This window comes from Heptranchias perlo, chromosome 15 (assembly GCF_035084215.1).
Source record: "Heptranchias perlo isolate sHepPer1 chromosome 15, sHepPer1.hap1, whole genome shotgun sequence".
In the NCBI taxonomy this organism is placed as follows: Eukaryota; Metazoa; Chordata; class Chondrichthyes; order Hexanchiformes; family Hexanchidae; genus Heptranchias; species Heptranchias perlo.
The window spans coordinates 33,158,446-33,179,807 of NC_090339.1; the positions used below are offsets into that span (position 1 = coordinate 33,158,446).

Here is a 21,362-nt window from a genome sequence, read left to right on the forward strand (position 1 = left end):
GGAAAGAAGGAATGCAGAGAGAATTGGAGACAGAAATACAAAGGAGAAAAGTAAATTACGGGTATAAATGTAAAAGACATAGAAAGAAAGGGAAAAAAAATATAGTAAAAGAGAAAAGAAGTCTCTCAGTCTTTGAGGACCTCCACAGAAATCATTCAAAATTTAACTGATTAATTAAAAAAATTAAACTAATCTGTTGTTCTGCACTTCACTTGTTGATTTTTAGTTAAATTGTCTTTTTGTCTGTTTTATAATAGAAATTTTACTTTTAAAGTTGCTGCCACACAGTCCTCAAAGGCTGAGCACAATTATTTCCAAAAGCATAACACAAAAAGTTCTTGAAACATAAAAAACATATGAGGAGCAAGAAATATGCAACATAACACAGGTTCTTTCATTCTCATTAACAACTATGTGGCTTTTGGGAAGTATGGGGCATGAGGCTGCTGGTACTGTCCTCCAAGAACCAGACCAAGCAGGGTTACAATAAAGCTACTTGAGAACTCTGAAGATGCTAGTTTTTCAACAACGACCTCGTCATTATATAATTCTTTACTTTATATATAATTTTTTTTTGTCATTCAACAACATTCATCAACTTGTATTTAATTGTAAACAATTTTACAACACCAAGTTATAGTCCAGCAATTTTATTTTAAATTCACAAGCTTTCGGAGATTTTCTCCTTCCTCAGGCAAATGTTTCAAGATCTCGAAACATTTGCCTGAGGAAGGAGAAAATTCACAAGCTTTCGGAGATTTTCTCCTTCCTCAGGCAAATGTTTCAAGATCTTGAAACATTTGCCTGAGGAAGGAGAAAATCTCCGAAAGCTTGTGAATTTAAAATAAAATTGCTGGACTATAACTTGGTGTTGTAAAATTGTTTACAATTGTCAACCCCAGTCCATCACCGGCATCTCCACATCATAACTTGTATTTAAATAGTGCCCATAATGTAGGAAACATTCCAAGGCACTTCACAAGGAGCGTAATCAGACAAAAATTGACACCGAGCCAAAAAAAGATATTGGGAGGGTTTTAAGGAGAATCTCAAAGGAGGAGAGAAAGGTGGAAAGACAGAGAGATTTAGGGAGGGAATTCAAGTATACATTACAGGTGTAAGCTATGGGATAAAATTCTTAACACTGTATCCTGCAATTGTGTAGACAGCACTTTGATATCCTGCCAGTAAGAACAGTTTAATTTACAATGAACACCCTCACATGTGGGGCATGGGGCATGTGATAAAGCATATGTAGGTGTGTGAAACGTGTGTAAAATCTACTGACATGTTGAAATATTGAGGTGACTCTAACTACATTAAGTCTTAACTCCTCTCAGTGCTGGTGTTCAACATGGAGGAATACTGAATGGTCTATTTGGGGTGCGGTGGAGGTGGTGTCGAAACTTAACACTATACCAATGCACTAACACACTCAGACCAGTATCACAAAGGGAAAAGTTTTACTTTAATTGACTTGTATACAAGGGCAGTGCGCCCTCAAGCCATGGTTGAAGGCACAATTTCCTCGAGTCATTGAGACAGCTTAGGTTTATACAGTTAATGGTGTACGCCCACCTGTGTAGAATATGGGCGTACACGTACATTCTTTATTGGTTCAGGTAGTTGGTCAATCAAGTAGTGAGCCTGCCCCCTCTGGACGTCCATAGCTCATTCCTATTTTGGCACATAGGCCTCATGGGCCTGAGCACACTATCCTCCCCACATTCCTGAGCTGGTTATCAGTAGGGCTGAAGTCAGTCTCAAGGCCACATGGCCTCTCAAGAAACTGTATTCTCATTATATTTTATAGTCAGCAATACCCTTATCTGCTAGGGGGGCCAGACGGTACTAAGCACCTGCACAGCCAACTTAATTATCAACAGTGGTGCTATGTGGAGATCAACAGGAGGTTTCCTTGGCATTGCGTAACCTGAAACCATGATGCTTCATGGAGTAAGAAGTCATGTTTAGGACTCCCAGGATCATTTCCACCTCAGTGTACACCAGTGTGCACCCACCTCTAGTGGGTCTACCTTGCTGTTGGGACAAGCCATAACCAGGATGGGTGATGGAGGAATCTGGGATGTTGGCTGATAGATATGACTGAGTATCATTAGGTCAAGTTGTTCCTCGCCTAGTCTGTGGGACACCTCTTCCAATTTGGGCACCAGTCCCCAGACATTAGTGTGGGGGACGTGGCAGGGTTGCCTGGGCTGAGACTGCCTGAGTCTTGTCCTGATATAATGGTTGGGTTGTTACCAATAGATCCATGCAATATTTTTAAAAATTATTTTGCATCCCAGTGATTATACAACTGAGTGGCTTGCTAAACTACATAGAGTAGACTAGAATCACATATACACCAGACTGAGTTGGGGTAGCAAATTCCCTTCTCTAAAGGACATTGGTGAACCAGTTAAGTTTTTACGACAATCTGAAAATTACCACAAATTATCAGATTTATTGAATTCAATTTCACAACCAGCCATAGTAGGATTTGAACTCATGACCTCTGGGTTGTTAGTTCAATACCATAACCACTATGCTACCATTCCCATCAAGAGTGGCTCAGTAGTATCACCACTGACCAAGCTAGCCAAGTCCTGATGAAGATAGCTGCAAGGGTAAATCTGTGTCAGGTGGTGAAGGAATCAACAAGACGAAGAAACTCATCGACCTACCTGTCGTAGACACATTAGTCCTGGATAGCACTAGTAGGAGCAACTACTACACATACGCTACAAAAACAAAGTCCATCATATAGTGTTGCACTGTACGGCAAGACTAAGGATAGATTTAGTTGCCGAAAACTAGTCAACCATGAAGCACTGTGGGCCACCGGCAGCCGAAGAATTGTATACCACCAAAATCTGTAACCTCATGGCTCGGCACATCCCAGACTTCTCCATCACCAACAAGCCAGGAGATCAACCCTGATTCAATGGGGAGTGTAGAAGGATATGTCTGGAGCAGCATCCTAGAATGAAGTGTCAATCTACTGAAATGACAACAGATGGCAAGGCGGGCGCCACTAATGGCACCTCGGACTCGACGAGTGTCTCACAACTGAAAGTAGCATGTTATAGACAGAGCCAAGAAGTCCCACATCAAGTCAAGAAACCAACAGGAGGAGGAGCATCCTCATCCTCAACCATGGTGGAGCCCAGTATGTGCAAGAGATAAAGTTGAAGTTTATGCAAGGGTCTTCAGCCAAAAGTAATGAGTGCACGATCCTACTCAACCTTCTCCTGAAATTCCAACATCATAGATGCCACTGTCCAGCCAATTTGGTTCACTCCATATGACATTAAGAAGTGGCTGAGTGCACTGGATACAGTGAAGGCATGGACCCTGACAATGTTCCAATAGTAGTGCTTAATACTTGTACATCAGAACCAGCTGCCGTCCATCCAAGTTGTTCCAGTGCAGGTACGAGACTGGCATGTCCCTCAATATATGGAAAATTGCCCCGTTATGTCCCATTCACATCAGCTTCTTCCCAATCTTCAACAAAGTAATGGAAGGAGTCATCAACAGTGTCACGAAGCGGCAGCTAATTACATAAACTTGCTCACCACTACTTCGTTTGGGTTCCGTCAGGACCATTCGGCTTCAGAACTCATCATAGGCTTGATGCAGACATGAACGCAAGAGCTGAATAAGGCAGGAAAGGTGAGAGTAATTGCCCTTGACATCAAAGCAGCATTCAACCAAAAAGCTGTAGTTTAACTATGGTCAATGGGGGCCAGGAAGAAAACCCTCCAGGGGCTGCAGTCATATCTGATGCATAGGAAGATGGTTGTCAAGGACCAATAATTACATTCCCAGGACATCACTGCAGGAGTTCCTCAGGACAATGTCCTCAGCCAAACTGTCTTCATCTACTTCATAAATGATTTTCCTTCATAAGGAGAGGAATAGGGCTCTTCATTGACTATTCCACAATATTCAGCTCCATTCACAACTCCTCTGATAATGAAGGAGCCCACGTCAGCTTGGACAGGTTTGAGTTAACAAGCGGCAGGTAAAATTTACACCACATTAAGTGCCAGATCATGACCATTTCCAACAAGAAAAAGCACAATCACCATCCCCTGACCTTCAACAGCACCACCACCAAATAATACCCCACCATCAACATCTTGGAGGCCAGCACTGACCAGCTATATCAATACCGAAACTACGAGAGCAGGGCAGGAGCTGGGTACTCTGTGACGAGTGGCTCACACCCTGACACCTCAAAGCTTCTGCACCATATACAAGATTCAAGTCAGGAGTGCGATGGAACACTCACCACTTGCCTGAATGAGTGCAACTACAACAACACTTTACACCAACTAGGACAGAGCAATCAGTCTGATCAGCATCCTTGCCCTAGGAATCCATATCCACCCAGTCCATCACCAGCATACTGTGGCTACTGTATGTACTATCTGAAGAACGCACTGCAACAATTACCCAAGATAACTTTGTTAACACCCCCCAACCCCATGATCTCTATCACCGAGAAGGACAAGAGTAACAATGTTATTGGATTACCATCACCTCTATGTTCCCCTGCAAGTCACACACCATCTTTACTTGGACATAGATCACTGTTCCTTCAATTGAACTGGGTCAAAATCCTGGCATTTGTGACCTAACACCATTGTAGAAGCATCATCATTACCAGGACTGCAGCAGTTCAAGAAGGTATCCCACCACCACCTTCTCAGGTCAGGTAGGAATGGGCAATAAATGGAACCTTTCTAGTGTTGTCCATATCTCAAGAACAAAGAAGAAATTATTTGTAACAGATAGGCAGATAAATGTTGTCCAGGACACGGGGATAACTCCGCTCTTCTTTGATTGTGCCATAGCAACTTTTACATCACCTAAACCACTGGAACAAACAGACAGCATCTTGATTTAATGACTCATCTGAAGGAAAGCAGCTCCAACAATGGTGCAGTCTTTTAGGATTGCAAGAAGCGTCAGATTAGATTATATGTTCAAGTCCTGGAGTGGGCCTTGAACCCAGTCGAGAGTAATACCAACTCAGCCAAGCTGATTCTAGAAGGCAGAAGTATTAGTCTGGGCCTCCTCAACAATGGATTGCAGCACAGGAAGAGAAAGCATGAGTTTTTGATAATTCAGAAGCAACATTTGCAGTTGAAATCATGCTAAAATAACTGGAAATAATGTGTTTTCATCCATAGGAATTGGTGAAAAATCAGCAAAAGAGTGAATGGCATGGAGGGAAAATCAAGATTTGGTTTAGTAAAAATCAATAAAAACTAAGAATGCAGAACTCCAAGTGTACTGTATTTATTTTCTCCTTTTCTAATCTCTGATTGAAAGGTATACAACAAATTGTTTTTAAGTTTAAATTTTTGCATTCAAGGTGCTGGCAATTCTAGGAACAGAACACCTTACTATGGGCACCTAATTGTTAGCATCAAGCATTCCCAGGTCAGGTATAGTACGAGTTATGTTTCTATTACACATATCTGCCTTGCCCAAGTGAGAGATACCAGATAACGGTGACTCACTTGCAGCACCAGGGTTACCTTTTCTACACAGGTTGGCCACTTCTGTGTCACCTGAAATGTGGAGCAGCACTGTATACATGCAAGTGTGCATTGCACTATGTACCTGTGCATGTGCAGTGGTGCTCTGCATTTTAGAGAAAATTGAAGCATTACCGCAGTGTGTGCAGCAACTACAACCCAGACACACACGTTACATCTCCGTACTTGCTCAAGTTCACTGACCCAAGGGGTTGGAGTGCTGGTGGCAAATAGACACAGGGTAGTTACAATGTCTGTTGTTGCATGTTCTATTCTTAGCACACTGTGCAAGGTCCCAAGGATGCAGGTGTCATATGGTACTCTTATCATATTTATCTGTATGACATACGCCTCATCAAATTTATTACATCTTCTGTATGTCCCTTACCATTCTGAACTGTAGCAATGTTTAGTGAAGTCATCCTAATGTGGAATGGTGAGAAAAGGACTCTTTTCTCCCCCCCATCTATTCAGTTAGCTCCATTTCTCTCCTGAAGATAGTGACTCATGACCTTCCTCCAGTACCTCACTCAAGTGGCCATTCTTATTATGGAACTCTGAGCAGTGAGGGTCAATCTATTTAATCACAGAGGCATCACAGCTAAGAACACAAACACTTTCCAGTAAGAGTCACTGAGCAGAAGCCCAGGCTGAATGCTTCCCCACTACCTAGCACAAGAGTACTGAAACCAATCACAGAACCTCAACTGTTGCTCGGGCCAAGATAGCTAATTCAGTACAGACCGGGGATTGAACTAGGAACCTTTCTGATCTATATAGGTCAGTTCAGCACTGGAAAGTGCACATATCAATTGAGCCATTGGGGAGCTACAAGGTCTTTTATTGTAATGCAATTACCCCTGCTGAAAAGTGCCAGTGTACGGACGCTGAGTGATAATAGGATCATGCCTAGCTGTGATGCCCACCAGTGTCCACAACCTCATGGCACTCCATGACTGATTCACACATGAAGAATGGCAATTTGAGCTTGGTACCAGGGAGATATCAACGTCAGAGGAAAAGTACTACAAGAGTCAGCACCTTCAATAGACAATGAAAGAAATGGGGACAAAAAATTGGAAAAAATAACACTTCCATATGAACTGATCTTCAGTCAACTTTAAAACATCAGCAGTCAAGAAAATCTTTTCACTTGTGCTATGGAGGCTGGGGTAGCTCCACTTCCTAATAGCATTCTCTTGCTTTCTCTCACTGGAGAGGGTGAAGGTGCAGCACTGGATTCTGGCACCAGTATTTGTATATGATGTACATGTGATGATGGTAAGAAACACAACAAGGAAATTTAACAAATGTACACAGCAGTTTCCAACTGGACTGAGAACGCTATAACACTTATGTTATTCGAGTTACTTAAAATTTCCTTCTTTAATCTGAAGGAGGCAAAGCCGTATTCCATGTCTTATATTAGTCCTGGTCAAGAGCTACACAAGAAACATCTGTACAAGTAAGTTTTGATGCTGCATAGCACCACCAGAGGAATCAACTACATCTAAATCTTCCAAATTAGATTAAATTAACTCTGAAAATTATGTGCATTTTCCTCATTCTACATGAAGGGCTGTGTACCGTTGTGATTTACAAATAGGCTATGCTTTTTAAAGCAAAAGGTTAACTTGGGGTATGACCTACGTGAGTTAATAATTATTTTTCTCCTGGTGAAGGGTTGTAGTTTGGGCTATGACATATATACAATAACAGCTTAAAGGTATGTCTATACTGGGCTATATTAAAGATTACTTTTTATCTATACAATTCCTTACCATTAGCCTCTCTTCTTCCAAAGACTTCCTTCTCTTTCTCTCCAGACTTTGATCGCTAAGAGAAAATAATGCATATGAAAGAGAAAAAGCATTAAGTAACTAACTGAAATGTCTGAGGTTATTTGGTCTTTCTACAGTGGAGGTAAAGAACAGGCTGAAGAGACAGGTGCTGGAAGGCTCACTTCATTTGTTTCCCTTTCTAATTTTTTCTCCTCCTCTCCTGAAGCCACTTGCACCAGCTGTCTTCTGGTGGTGAAGTGGTCTTTCTTTATGTGTGAGCTTGGACAGTGAATGCCAGCAGGCTATTCAACTGTGGGGAACATCAAAGCCATGCTTGATCATTCCTTGATGTGGAGATGCCGGTGATGGACTGGGCTGGACAAATGTAAGGAGTCTTACAACACCAGGTTATAGTCCAACAGCTGTTGTTGTAAGACTCCTTACATTTGATCATTCCTTAACACAGATGCACACACATATCCTTTTCAGCAAGGCTGTGTGTGGATAGCAATCAGGGACAGAGACCCTGGCTGACTTTCCCCCACCTTAGCACAGGGAAACTGAAGCTAATTGTAGTACCTCTGCTAGCACCCCAGCTGAAATCGATCATCTCAGCACAGACCAGGGATCAAACTTAGAAACTTCCTAATCTGTATGGCTCAGTTCCACACTGGGCAGTGCACTTACGTGGAAGAATCTATTATCTCCAGGCATCATGGGTGTGGTGCAGGCATAATGGACCAGCTGGTCTTTTCCCGCCTGACATTTTTGTATGTTTGTATCTATATATACTGTAAATATACCTGAAGGCAACTAGAAAGCTAAGCCACACTATAGTTAATTGCTTTGTTCATTCATAGACAGTATTTACAAAGGATAAGGACATTGAGAAAGAGGTAAATCCTGAATTGGTTAAATGCAAGATATTATAATAAATAAAAGGAAAGTATTAAATAAGTGAGTTAAGCTAAAGGAGGACTAAAATGCCAGAATCTGACAACAACAACTTGCATTTATATAGCACCTTTAACGTAGTAAAACGTTTCAAGGTGCTTCACAGGTGCGTTTTCAAACAAAATTTTATATCAAGCCACATAAGGAGATATTAGGACTGGTGACCAAAAGCTTGGTAGGTTTTAAGGAGCGTCTTAAAGGAGGAGAGGTAGAGAGGCAGAGAGGTTTATGGAGGGAATTCCAGAACTTAGGGCCTAGGCAGCTGAAGGTACAGCCGCCAATGGTGGAGCGATTAAAATCGGTGATGTGCAAGAGGCAAGAATTGGAGGAGCGCAGAGATCTCAGAGGGTTGTAGGGCTGGAGGAGGTTTCAGAGATAGGGAGGGGCGAGACCATGGAGAGATTTGTAAACAAGGATGAGAATTTTAAAACCGAGCCGTTCCTGCTCTGGGAGCTGATGTAGTTCAGCGAGCACAGGGGTGATGGGAGAATGGGACTTGATGCGAGTTAGGATACTGGCAGCAGAGTTTTGGATGAGCTCAATTTTATGGAGGATGGAAAATGGGAGGCCAGCTAGGAGACCATTGGAATAGTCCAGTTTGGAGGTAACAAAGGCATGGATGAAGGTTTCAGCAGCAGATGAGCTGAAGCAGGGATGGAGATGGGCGATGTTACAGAGATGGAAGTAGGCAATCTTGGTGATGGAGCGGATATGTGGTCAGAAGCTCAACTCAGAGTCAAATAGGACGCCAAGGTTGCTAATGATCTGGTTCAGCTTCAGACAGTGGTCAGGGAGAGGGATGGAGTCTGTGGCTAGGGAATGGAGTTTGCGGTGGGAACCAAAAACAGTGGCTTTGGTCTCCCCAATATTTAGTTGGAGGAAATTTTTGCTCATGTCGGGCAAGTAACGTGACAAATGAGAGAAAGTGGAGGGGTCGGGGGAGGTGGTTGTGAGGTAGAGCTGGGTGTCGTCAGCGTACACGTGGATCCTGATGTTGTGTTTTCGGATGATGTAGCCGAGGAGCAGCATATAGATGAGAAATAGGAGGGGGATTCCAGAGGTAACGGTGCGGGAACGGGAAGAGAAGCCACTGCAGGTGATTCTCTGGCTATGATTGGATAGATAAGAATGGAACCAAGTGAGCGCAGTCCCACCCAGCTGGATGATGGAGTAGATAATGTGGTCAATCATGTCAAAGGCTGCAGACAGGTCAAACATAAAGGGATAAAGGAATAGGGCAGGCAGATAGGACTACCGTTCGTGTTGAGGATAAGCATCAACATGGGCTGGTCAGGCCAAACAGCCTGTTTCCATATTGTAATTTCTATGTATTTCAATCTCTTAAGAAAGGAATTGTATGGTGCAAAATTGCACTTGTGTATCCTGGTCACAGACACAACTGTCTGAGGAATGAAAAACAAATGAATTAAAGAGGGCAAGTCAGCCTGTGCTCTTCTCAGGGATTTCTCAGTGGCTAACATTCACCTGCTGCCTTGGCCGGGGAATGTGTGTGAGGTTCAGTAATGGGGGGGGGGGTTAAGAACGTTAACTCAAACTTAGAGGATTCATTTTCCTCCTCTTTTGTTTCCTTCTCCTCTGAAGAAACTGACTTGTGATGGGATATATTTCCATGGGTGTTCATAACCCTTTGGTACCCCACACAAGTGAGAACCTAAGCAGTGAGTGTCAGTAGGCTGTTCAACTGTGGAGATCATCACATCCAACCCAAAACCTGTCCACACAGACATATAGAGACACTTTCCAGAAGGAGTCATTAGACAGCAATCTGGAGTAGGAACAGTGACTGTTTTTTTTCTCTCCCTAGCCCTAAGATTTTAATGAATGGAAATCATGGGCTATGTGCCTGTGTTTCTTTGAGATGCGTTCCCCACCATTGTTAGTCTCAGCAGAATCATCCCTATCGTGTGCAATTCTGGGCACCACATTTCTAGAGTGACAGTGGAGGGCACTGCATGCATCAGAAAGAATGCAGAGAAGGGCAACTAGAATTATTCCAAGTATAAAGGGGAAGAGCTATGAGGAAAACTTTGTGAAGTTTAATCTCTGCATTCTAAAGAGGTTAAGGGATGATCTCATTGAGGTATGTAAAGTTTTAAATGGCAGATACACTGAACCCAGAGTGAATGGAAGGAAAAATTGGCAAATAGATCAGCAATTGGAATTATTTGAAGAGGGCAATTGCAATCTATTCCACCTTAGCTCTCAGGCCTCTGAAATACCTGTCAAAAGATGCACATAAGCACCTAAGAAATGACTTTTACGGGCTTTTCCTCCCTCCCCCACATGGTGAACTGCATGATGTTTGATCAGTGCCTCACTTGGTTTCTTCTTGGTGATGAAGTTGAGAGTGGGAACTCAGTGGTGTGTGAAGGGGAGCTCGAGGATATAAACACACACCCCAGCATTCCATTGCATCACTCATTAAAGTGCCAACATTAGTCTGGACCCCTTTTAAAGAGGGAGGGTTGTACCTTTTTTCCTAGAACTACAATTGGGCATTGTTTTCTGCCTTACAGCCAATTTGTGATTTTGTAAACCACAACCAGAAGGATTAGAAACCAATTAAAAAATGTCAGCAAACGAAACAGTGCTAACAATGATACTTAACTGTTTTTTAAATGTTTTTTCATAACTGGGTGTAATCTCATCATCGCTTTCCTCAGGCTCCTCTGGTATAGAGCAGTCCCTAAAATTACAACAAGTCCAAATGTTAGGATTTTGTGGCTATATTCATTACCTGCTAGGGTAGATTTTAACTTTCGGGAGGCCAACTGGCAGAGTGCGCCAGTTGCCCATCATTCCAGAGGCTGGAGCCATTTGAGGCCTGGCAAACTTATGCAACTTGCCAACTTCAGGCTGGTGCAATATCGGGCGCAAGGCAAGTCCGGGGGGTGGGGGGACGGTTCGTAATTGCAGAGGAGAAGCCCAGGGCAGCAGAACGCCTGCTCCTCCTGCCCCACAAAAGTAATTTAAAACTTACATTTTTGGGGCCTTTTCGGCTGCATTGACAGAAAAACTATGTACGTCATAGGACCCCGATTTGCCTATTAAAGGGCCCAACGCCTGAAACATGTGAGTGCTTCGGCCACCTAGCGACAGGCTCTTGTAAAAGTTAAGGAGGCCAGAGCGTCAGCGTTACTGCCTTGTTTAAAACTTGAGTGAGAGCAGAAAGACAATTAGTAGTACATGATTTTTCCCCTGTAATCCTATTTATTTATAAAAGCAATAATTTAACCAATTGGATGTAAGAGATTTATGTCTGCATGCTCTGATTCCTTCTTACCTGAACTTGGGGTCAGGGTTCATGTTACAGTACCAGTTTTCTGGTAGTGACTCTGGGTCAACTTCTGGTGGTAACTTGCGCCATTTCATGCACGTCTCGCACTGAACCCAAGCTTGGTCAGGGGCAGTTCTAAATGGGAAAGCAACACAATAAAATATGAGTAAATGTACTTTTTCAAATGGTCCTTACAGTAAACATATTAATATTCAAATACTGAATGCAGATAGGATCAAAAGCCACTGTCCCAAGTGTTACAGAAGTGATTGTGACTGCAATAGAACGTTCAAAGGCATTGTAGACTTTAATTATTTTTATAATCCTCAAGGCAACAACTTACTAATGATTTATTGATTATACATGCAAACTGAAAAATTAATTGTGGTAACAGGTTTGGTTGCACTACTTTCTGATATCATTCATTCAACATTACTGCCTGTTGATGCCTATTAGAATGTTGAAGGTTACCATCATCTGTTTTAAAGGATTTTCTACTAGGTCCCCAGAGCTGTGACAAGACATTTTTGTGATGCACTTCACAGTCCAATAGTCTGCAAAAATTGTGTAAGAGTAGAAAACCTCTGCTAGGAAACAACAAAAAATAATTCTAAAAAAGATTAAATTACAACTCCAGAGTACATAATTTAAAACTCTTGAGGAAAATCTGAAATTATTTGGATCTACTGATTGAAACATGTATCACTATTGAGACTGGTGACTGCAAAATGTTTTCTAATGACAGTGATGTTATTTATTTGGGTTAGGGTTGGTGGGGGTCATAAGGATAGGATGGGAGGCCATTAGGAAAGGACACACAGGAAGCTAAAAGTTTATTCAAAGTAGCCTTAGAAAAGGAACTGTCTCCAGGAATCTCTCACCTTGGTTCTTCTACCATCTCTGTGCTATCTGCTTCCTCCTGGCTTTTCTTGGTTTTCTTTTCTTTCCAGTAATCATTCAGCTTCTGCCCCAATGCCTGCACTGTCAATCTGAAAAACAATAAGCTTAGGTTTTAGGATACAGAACTATTAAAAAAAAAACATTATACAGTACTATTGACAGCATGCAGACACAATTTTCAGAAGAAGCTACTGTTTCATGACAGAAAAATTCCTACTCCAATTAAATTCTTCAGGGATTAAAAAAAGTCTCTGGACGCCAGGTGAAGGCAGGCTCTTTTATGATGCCCTCCACGGTTGAGTAGTCTGTGGATGCTCAGGGGGTGAATTTCTGCGGGGGTTCTCCTGCTTGTCCACTGCAACTTCAGCGCAAACCCCAGAAAAACAGTGTAAATGGCAAGCGGTTTTTCTAGGGTATTCGCGGCTATTCCACCGAAATGACAGCAGACAAGCAGGAGGACTTCCCCCAGAGATTTACCTCCTCAGTGCCGAAACTCACTCGTGAAGAATGGCCACTTAGGCAAAGTACTCGAGTGCTCTTACCACCAGAATAATCGTATTGCAACATCTTCAGGAGACGAGTGCAGAAAGTTGGAAAAAATATGATTTGGTGGACTCTGACCTTCACAGGCAGTATCTATTTTCAGCCACTATAGGTCGCTGTCATGATTCATCAATACAATACTAAATTTAGCAACGTGCACCTCAGACATCTAGTGGGATTAGGGTATTGTGTTAATTTTTTCTAGAAACATCATATAGTGTGATAAATTCTGGTGGTCCATTGGACATTGTGTTTCTGTATGTTTTAGGACACCAGCAGGTACCACTTCATCTCTGTGGAAACAAACACCTCTTTCAATTCTATACATAAAACCCTGTTAGACCCAGCAAAAATGCTACAAAAAGCAAAATACTACAGATGCTGGAAATCGGACATAAAAACAGAAAATGCTGGAAACACTCAGCAGGTCAGCACTCAGCTGCATCTGTGGAGACAGGAATGTAGGGTCAACGTTTCAGGTCAATGACCTTTTTTTCATCAGAACTGACTGCAAGCTCGAGGAACAGCACTGTATCATTCTACTAGGTACTTTACAGCCCTCTCGTCTTAACATTGACTTCAACAACTTCATAACTTAACCACAGCACCCACTGTCTCTTGGACAGCAGGTGCTGGTAATGTAGGATGGATGTACCAGCACTTCTGGGAATGGGGGAGGTTGTAGGCTGTGCTTGGGATGGGGAATCCCCTATTGGTACATGGCCGGCGACGTTGTCTGGACCCCTAGTGTCTTCCACCATACTCCTGGGTCACTGGAGCTTTCTTCACTTTGCCAGATTTCCCATGCTTCCCTTTCGTATTCTGCTATAACCATTTACATATCCTCTCGGATACATCTTTTATTTCTCTAATTTCTCTCATTATTGCCTCCTTTTATCACACCATTATCACTTCTTTCATTTAAAGGTTCTGAAGAGAGGTCATCAACTTGAAACGTTAACCCCACCTTCCCCTCTCTACAGATGCTGCTTGACCTCAATGTTTCCAGCATTTTCTGTTTTTATTCCAACAAAAATGCTGCCATTTCTCAGCATTTATACCACACGCATTAGCTACAGTTTGCATGTCATGATTTTTTTCAACTGGGTAACCAAGGGAAGGGTTAAGATCCATGGTGTAAGACACTACCAAGGTTGAAAAGATTAGGAGAGAAAGGTCCCACATAAGAGACTGTTAGCTAAGATAGAAGCCCATGGAATCGAGGGAAAAGTACGGACTTGGTTGGGAAGCTGGCTGAGCGAAAAGCGACAGAGCGTAGGGATAATGGGTAGGTACTCACAGTGGCAGGATGTGACTAGTGGAGTCCCGCAGGGATCTGTCTTGGGGCCTCAATTATTCACAATATTTATTAACGACTTAGATGAAGGCATAGAAAGTCTCATATCTAAGTTTGCCGATGACACAAAGATTGGTGGCATTGTAAGCAGTGGAGATGAAAACATAAAATTACAAAGGGATATTGATAGATTAGGTGAATGGGCAAAACTTTGGCAAATGGAATTCAATGTAGACAAATGTGAGGTTATCCACTTTGGATCAAAAAAGGAAAGAACAGGGTACTTTCTAAATGGTAAAAAGTTAAAAACAGTGGATGTCCAAAGGGACTTAGGGGTTCAGGTACATAGATCATTGAAGTGTCATGAACAGGTGCAGAAAATAATCAAGAAGGCAAATGGAATGCTGGCCTTAATATCTAGAGGACTAGAGCACAAGGGGGCAGAAGTTATGCTGCAGGTATACAAAACCCTGGTTAGACTGCACCTGGAGGACTGTGAGCAGTTCTGGGCACTGCACCTTCGGAAGGACATACTGGCCTTGGAGGGAGTGCAGCGTAGGTTTACTAGAATGATACCAGGACTTCAAGGGTTAAGTTATGAGGAGAGATTACACAAATTGGGGTTGTATTCTCTGGAGTTTCGAAGGTTAAGGGGTGATCTGATCGAAGTTTATAAGATATTAAGGGGAACAGATAGGGTGGATAGAGAGAAACTATTTCCGCTGGTTGGGGATTCTTGGAATAGGGGGCACAGTCTAAAAATTAGAGCCAGACCTTTCAGGAGTGAGATTAGAAAACATTTCTACACACAAAGGATGGTAGAACTTTTCTTTAAAATTTTTTTATTCGTTCACGGGATGTGGGCGTCTTTGGCAAGGCCGGCATTTATTGCCCATCCCTAATTGCCCTCGAGAAGGTGGTGGTGAGCCGCCTTCTTGAACCGCTGCAGTCCGTGTGGTGACGGTTCTCCCACAATGCTGTTAGGAAGGGAGTTCCAGGATTTTGACCCAGCGACAATGAAGGAACGGCGATACATTTCCAAGTCAGGATGGTGTGTGACTTGGAGGGGAACGTGCAGGTGGTGTTGTTCCCATGCGCCTGCTGCCCTTGTCCTTCTAGGTGGTAGAGGTCGCGGGTTTGGGAGGTGCTGTCGAAGAAGCCTTGGCGAGTTGCTGCAGTGCATCCTGTGGATGGTGCACACTGCAGCCACAGTGCGCCGGTGGTGAAGGGAGTGAATGTTTAGGGTGGTGGATGGGGTGCCAATCAAGCGGGCTGCTTTATCTTGGATGGTGTCGAGCTTCTTGAGTGTTGTTGGAGCTGCACTCATCCAGGCAAGTGGAGAGTATTCCATCACACTCCTGACTTGTGCCTTGTAGATGGTGGAAAGGCTTTGGGGAGTCAGGAGGTGAGTCACTCGCCGCAGAATACCCAGCCTCTGACCTGCTCTCGTAGCCACAGTATTTATATGGCTGGTCCAGTTAAGTTTCTGGTCAATGGTGACCCCCAGGATGTTGATGGTGGGGGATTCGGCGATGGTAATGCCGTTGAATGTCAAGGGGAGGTGGTTAGACTCTCTCTTGTTGGAGATGGTCATTGCCTGGCACTTATCTGGCGCGAATGTTACTTGCCGCTTATGAGCCCAAGCCTGGATGTTGTCCAGGTCTTGCTGCATGCAGGCTCGGACTGCTTCATTATCTGAGGGGTTGCGAATGGAACTGAACACTGTGCAGTCATCAGCGAACATCCCCATTTCTGACCTTATGATGGAGGGAAGGTCATTGATGAAGCAGCTGAAGATGGCTGGGCCAAGGACACTGCCCTGAGGAACTCCTGCAGCAATGCCCTGGGGCTGAGATGACTGGCCTCCAACAACCACTACCATCTTCCTTTGTGCCAGGTATGACTCCAGCCACTGGAGAGTTTTCCCCCTGATTCCCATTGACTTCAATTTTACTAGGGCTCCTTGGTGCCACACTCGGTCAAATGCTGCCTTGATGTCAAGGGCAGTCACTCTCACCTCACCTCACCTCTGGAATTCAGCTCTTTTGTCCATGTTTGGACCAAGGCTGTAATGAGGTCTGGAGCCGAGTGGTCCTGGCGGAACCCAAACTGAGCATCGGTGAGCAGGTTATTGGTGAGTAAGTGCCGCTTGATAGCACTGTCGACGACACCTTCCATCACTTTGCTGATGATTGAGAGTAGACTGATGGGGCGGTAATTGGCCGGATTGGATTTGTCCTGCTTTTTGTGGACAGGACATACCTGGGCAATTTTCCACATTGTCGGGTGGATGCCAGTGTTGTAGCTGTACTGGAACAGCTGGGCTAGAGGCGCAGCTAGTTCTGGAGCACAAGTCTTCAGCACTGCAGCCGGGATGTTGTCGGGGCCCATAGCCTTTGCTGTATCCAGTGCACTCAGCCGTTTCTTGATATCACGTGGAGTGAATCGAATTGGCCGAAGACTGGCTTCCGTGATGGTGGGGATATCGGGAGGAGGCTGAGATGGATTATCCACTCGGCACTTCTGGCTGAAGATGGTTGCAAACGCTTCAGCCTTGTCTTTTGCACTCACGTGCTGGACTCCGCCATCATTGAGAATGGGGATGTTTGCAGAGCCTCCTCCTCCCGTTAGTTGTTTAATTGTCCACCACCATTCACGACTGGATGTGGCAGGACTGCAGAGCTTTGATCTGATCCGTTGGTTGTGGAATCGCTTAGCTCTGTCTATAGCATGTTGCTTCCGCTGTTTAGCATGCATGTAGTCCTGAGTTGTAGCTTCACCAGGTTGGCACCTCATTTTTAGGTACGCCTGGTGCTGCTCCTGGCATGCTCTTTTACACTCCTCATTGAACCAGGGTTGATCCCCTGGCTTGTTGGTAATGGTAGAGTGAGGAATATGCCGGGCCATGAGGTTACAGATTGTGCTGGAATACAATTCTGCTGCTGCTGATGGCCCACAGCGCCTCATGGATGCCCAGTTTTGAGCTGCTAGATCTGTTCTGAATCTATCCCATTTAGCACGGTGGTAGTGCCACACAACACGTTGGATGGTGTCCTCAGTGCGAAGACGGGATTTCATGTCCACGAGGACTATGCGGTGGTCACTCCTACCAATACTGTCATGGACAGATGCATTTGCGACAGGTAGATTGGTGAGGACGAGGTCAAGTAAGTTTTTCCCTCGTGTTGGTTCGCTCACCACCTGCCGCAGGCCCAGTCTAGCAGCTATATCCTTCAGGACTCGGCCAGCTCGGTCAGTAGTGGTGCTACCGAGCCACTCTTGGTGATGGACATTGAAGTCCCCCACCCAGAGTACATTTTGTGCCCTTGCTACCCTCAGTGCTTCCTCCAAGTGGTGTTCAACATGGAGGAGGACTGATTCATCAGCTGAGGGAGGACGGTAGGTGGTAATCAGCAGGAGGTTTCCTTGCCCATGTTTGACCTGATGCCATGAGATTTCATGGGGTCCAGAGTCAATGTTGAGGACTCCCAGGGCCACTCCCTCCTGACTGTATATCACTGTACCGCCACTTCTGGTGGGTCTGTCCTGCCGGTGGGACAGGACATACCCAGGGATGGTGATGGAAGAGTCTGGGACGTTGGCTGAAAGATATGATTCTGTGAGTATGGCTATGTCAGGCTGTTGCTTGACTAGTCTGTGGGACAGCTCTCCCAATTTTGGCACAAGTCCCCAGATGTTAGTAAGGAGGACCTTGCAGGGTCGACTGGGCTTGGTGTTTTGCCGTTGTCGTGTCCGGTGCCTAGTGGTCCGATGCCGGGTGGTCCGTCCGGTTTTATTCTTATTATGACTTTTCGTAGCGAGATTTTACAACTAAGTGGCTTACTAGGCCATTTCAGAGGGCAATTAAGAATCAACCACATTGCTGTGGGTCTGTGTTTGGAACTCTCTTCCGCAAATGGCAATTGATACTCGCTCAATTGCTAAATTTAAATCTGAGATAGATAGCTTTTTGGCAACCAAAGGTATTAAGGGATATGGGCCAAAGGCAGGTATATGGAGTTAGATCACAGATCAGCCATGATCTTATCAAATGGCGGAGCAGGCACGAGGGGCTGAATGGCCTACTCCTGTTCCTATGTAAAAGGTAAATCAGGGAGTTGCAAATTAAGCGGCACAGTGTTTAATTCCCAAGATGCAAGTTATAACTTAGCAAATTCTACTATATCCTTAATACTTCCTTCTGCTGGTCTATGTCTAGCTTAAAGCAAGTCTTAAAAACGTTTCTGAATTGAAAAACCACAATGAAAAACAAATCCTATAGTGCAGGACGCTACCAAGATTGAAGTTAGTAAAAGGGAAGACAAAGTAAATCAGGAAGTAGTGGGCAGGTGATGTCAAGCTTCGATTTTAACGGCTTGAAAATTGAGGGAGGTAATGAGTTCTACAGCTTTAAAGACCTAGGATAGAATGATACTGGTTTTATTACCATTGATCACCTGAGATTTTCAATTTGTGCAGTGTAGTATAATCCTGCAATGTGTATGGTCCATTAAGGACCTAGCCTTGCCGCCTCCTCTTCCTTATCTACAAGCTGTCCTTGGTGACACCATCTGCAGACACACATTCATATGCAACACCCAGCTTTCCCTCACCAACATCTCTCTCAATCTCTCGGCTGACTCTGTGCTGTCAGATTGCATCAATTTTGGATGAGACATAATTTCCTCCAACTCAACATTGGGAAGACTGAAGCCATCATCTTCAGCTCTCACTACAAACTTTGCTCCTTTGCCACAGACTCCATCCTGTGGTAGGCTCTATAATGTGGTGTATCTTAACTTCTAAAAAGTTTCAGATAAATTTCCACATGAAAGACCATTAATTGAACTCAAAGCTGTGGTGAATCAGAGTAAACCCTGGGAATGGATATGAAACTGGCTGAAGGATAGAAAACAATTAGTACTCGTTAGAGGAGCTATGTCAGAGTGGAGGAAGGACTGAATGGAGTACCTAAGGGCTCGGTGTGGAGACTACTACTATTTCTACTTTACATAGATGACCTGGATTTATAAAATCAATGCTAATTGGTCAAATTTGCAGATTTTACCAAACTAGCAGGGGTAGTGAAATCGAAGGAGAAAGCTCAGAAATTACCAATTGAGTTGGACAAAATATTTAAGTGGGCAGAACAACGGCAGATGGACTTTAATGCAGACAAGTGTAAAATGTCATACATAAGAAGGAAAAGATGACACATGTAATTCATGAATGGTGTTGAAATAACTAAGGGTAAAGCTGAAAAAGACCTCGGAGTCTTGGTAGACTCAACACTGAACATGTCCAACCAATGCAGAGCAGCAATCAATAAAACCAACAGGATGTTGAACTACAGTAGAATATAGGTCGGATGAGGTAATAATAACATTTTATACTGCTCTGGTAAGACTGCACCTTGAATTTTATATCCAGTTCTGGTCGCCAAGAAATAAGAGGCACTCAAGCACTGGAGGTGGTGCAGAGAAGAACTAAAAGCCTGATCCCCAGCATCAGGGGTGTGAGTTATGAGAAAAGATTGGAGAAACTTGGGCTTTTCAGCCTAGAAAGGAGGCATTGGAGAGGTGATCTTATAGAGACATGTAAGATTGTTAAGGGTATAGAAAAAGTTAATCTGGAATATTACTTTAAATTAAACTGGGAGAGTAGGACTGGGGGCCACGGATTCAAACTAGGTAATTTTAGGACAGATACCGGGAAATTCCTCTTCACACAAAGAGTGATCAATTTATGGATAAAGAGGTGGAGACAAAAACCCTGCAATCATTTAAGAAACAATTGGATGTTACATAGAGACTACAGCACAGAAACAGGCCATCCGGCCCAAATGGTCTATGCCAGCATTTATGCTCCACACCAGCCTCCTCCCTCCCTACTTCACCTAACCCTATCAGGATACCCTTCTATTCCTTTCTCCCTCCTGTGCTTACCTAGCTTCCCCTTAAATGCATCTATGCTATTTGCCTCAAACACTCCTTATGGTAGCGTGTTCCACATTTTTACCACTCTTTGGTTAAAGAAGTTTCTCCTGAATTCCCTATTGGATTTATTAGCAACTATTTTATATTTATGGCCTCCAGTTTTGGACTCCCCAACAAGTGGAAACATTTTCTCTACATCTACCCTACCATTATCTTAAAGACCTCTATCAGGTCACCCCTCAAGCCTTCTTTTTTCTAGAGAAAAGAGCCCCAGCCTATTCAGTCTTTCCTGATAAGGATATCCTCTCAATTCTGGTATCATCCTTGTAAATCTTTTTTGCATCTTCTCCTACATGGGGGTCATTAAGATCCCAGCCCAACACTTTTATCACACAGCAGCAGAAGTCATTGGATTGTGATCAGGAGTTGGAAGCCTGGCTGACTTTTCTCTTACCTATCCCAGGGGCATTGAGCCTAATTGTAACATCTTATTGTTGTTCCGGCTAAGATTAACTAACTTAGCACAAACTGGGAATAGAAGTTTGGACCTTCCTGGTCTGAATGTCTCATTTGCACACTAGATAGTCCAGCCATTGGAGTGGGGGGAACCAGAACCAGATCCATAATTTGAGGGTATGGGTGATCTGTAGTTAACAATTTTTCCTTTATTATTTTAATAAACTGCCTACGTAAGCTTTATTAACAGAGCATCAGTACATTGAGACAAGTTATTTGTGACAACCACATTAGCATTCCACATAATTGGCACTCTGCAACCACACTGTTACAAACTTCTTGTGTGATACAAAATCTATCCGTAGAAAGAGCACAAGTTCTTGCTAAGTCTCCACCTCTATCGAGCACATGACGGTTAAAGTCTATCTTGCCCAGACAAGTCTGAACAGTATTTGATAAATTTATCTATCTGCCCAAAGTAATGCTTGTGGGCAGCCAGAGCAGGATATCCTTTGTTGCTAAAGTTCCTGTCCAACAACCAGGTCAACGCCCAACACAGGTTTTTCAAATTCAAAGGGGTTTAAAACCTTTTTGTGCCAAACCACCTCGTGCAGAGCACTAGACAGATGGTAGCAACAGAAAAGC

General features: G+C 43.6%; 1 protein-coding gene across 1 annotated transcript in view; it reads right to left on the reverse strand.

Moving 5' to 3' along the window:
- LOC137332980 (MORC family CW-type zinc finger protein 4-like) overlaps positions 1 to 21,362 on the reverse strand; it is a 118,480-nt gene that overhangs the window by 22,662 nt on the left and 74,456 nt on the right. Inside the window, exons 10-13 of the mRNA XM_067997043.1 lie at positions 12,467 to 12,574; positions 11,592 to 11,720; positions 10,917 to 10,994; positions 7,334 to 7,388 (exon numbers count right to left, since the gene is read on the reverse strand). Coding sequence (XP_067853144.1) covers positions 7,334 to 7,388; positions 10,917 to 10,994; positions 11,592 to 11,720; positions 12,467 to 12,574 — 370 coding nt within the window. The remainder of the gene's footprint in view (positions 1 to 7,333; positions 7,389 to 10,916; positions 10,995 to 11,591; positions 11,721 to 12,466; positions 12,575 to 21,362) is intronic.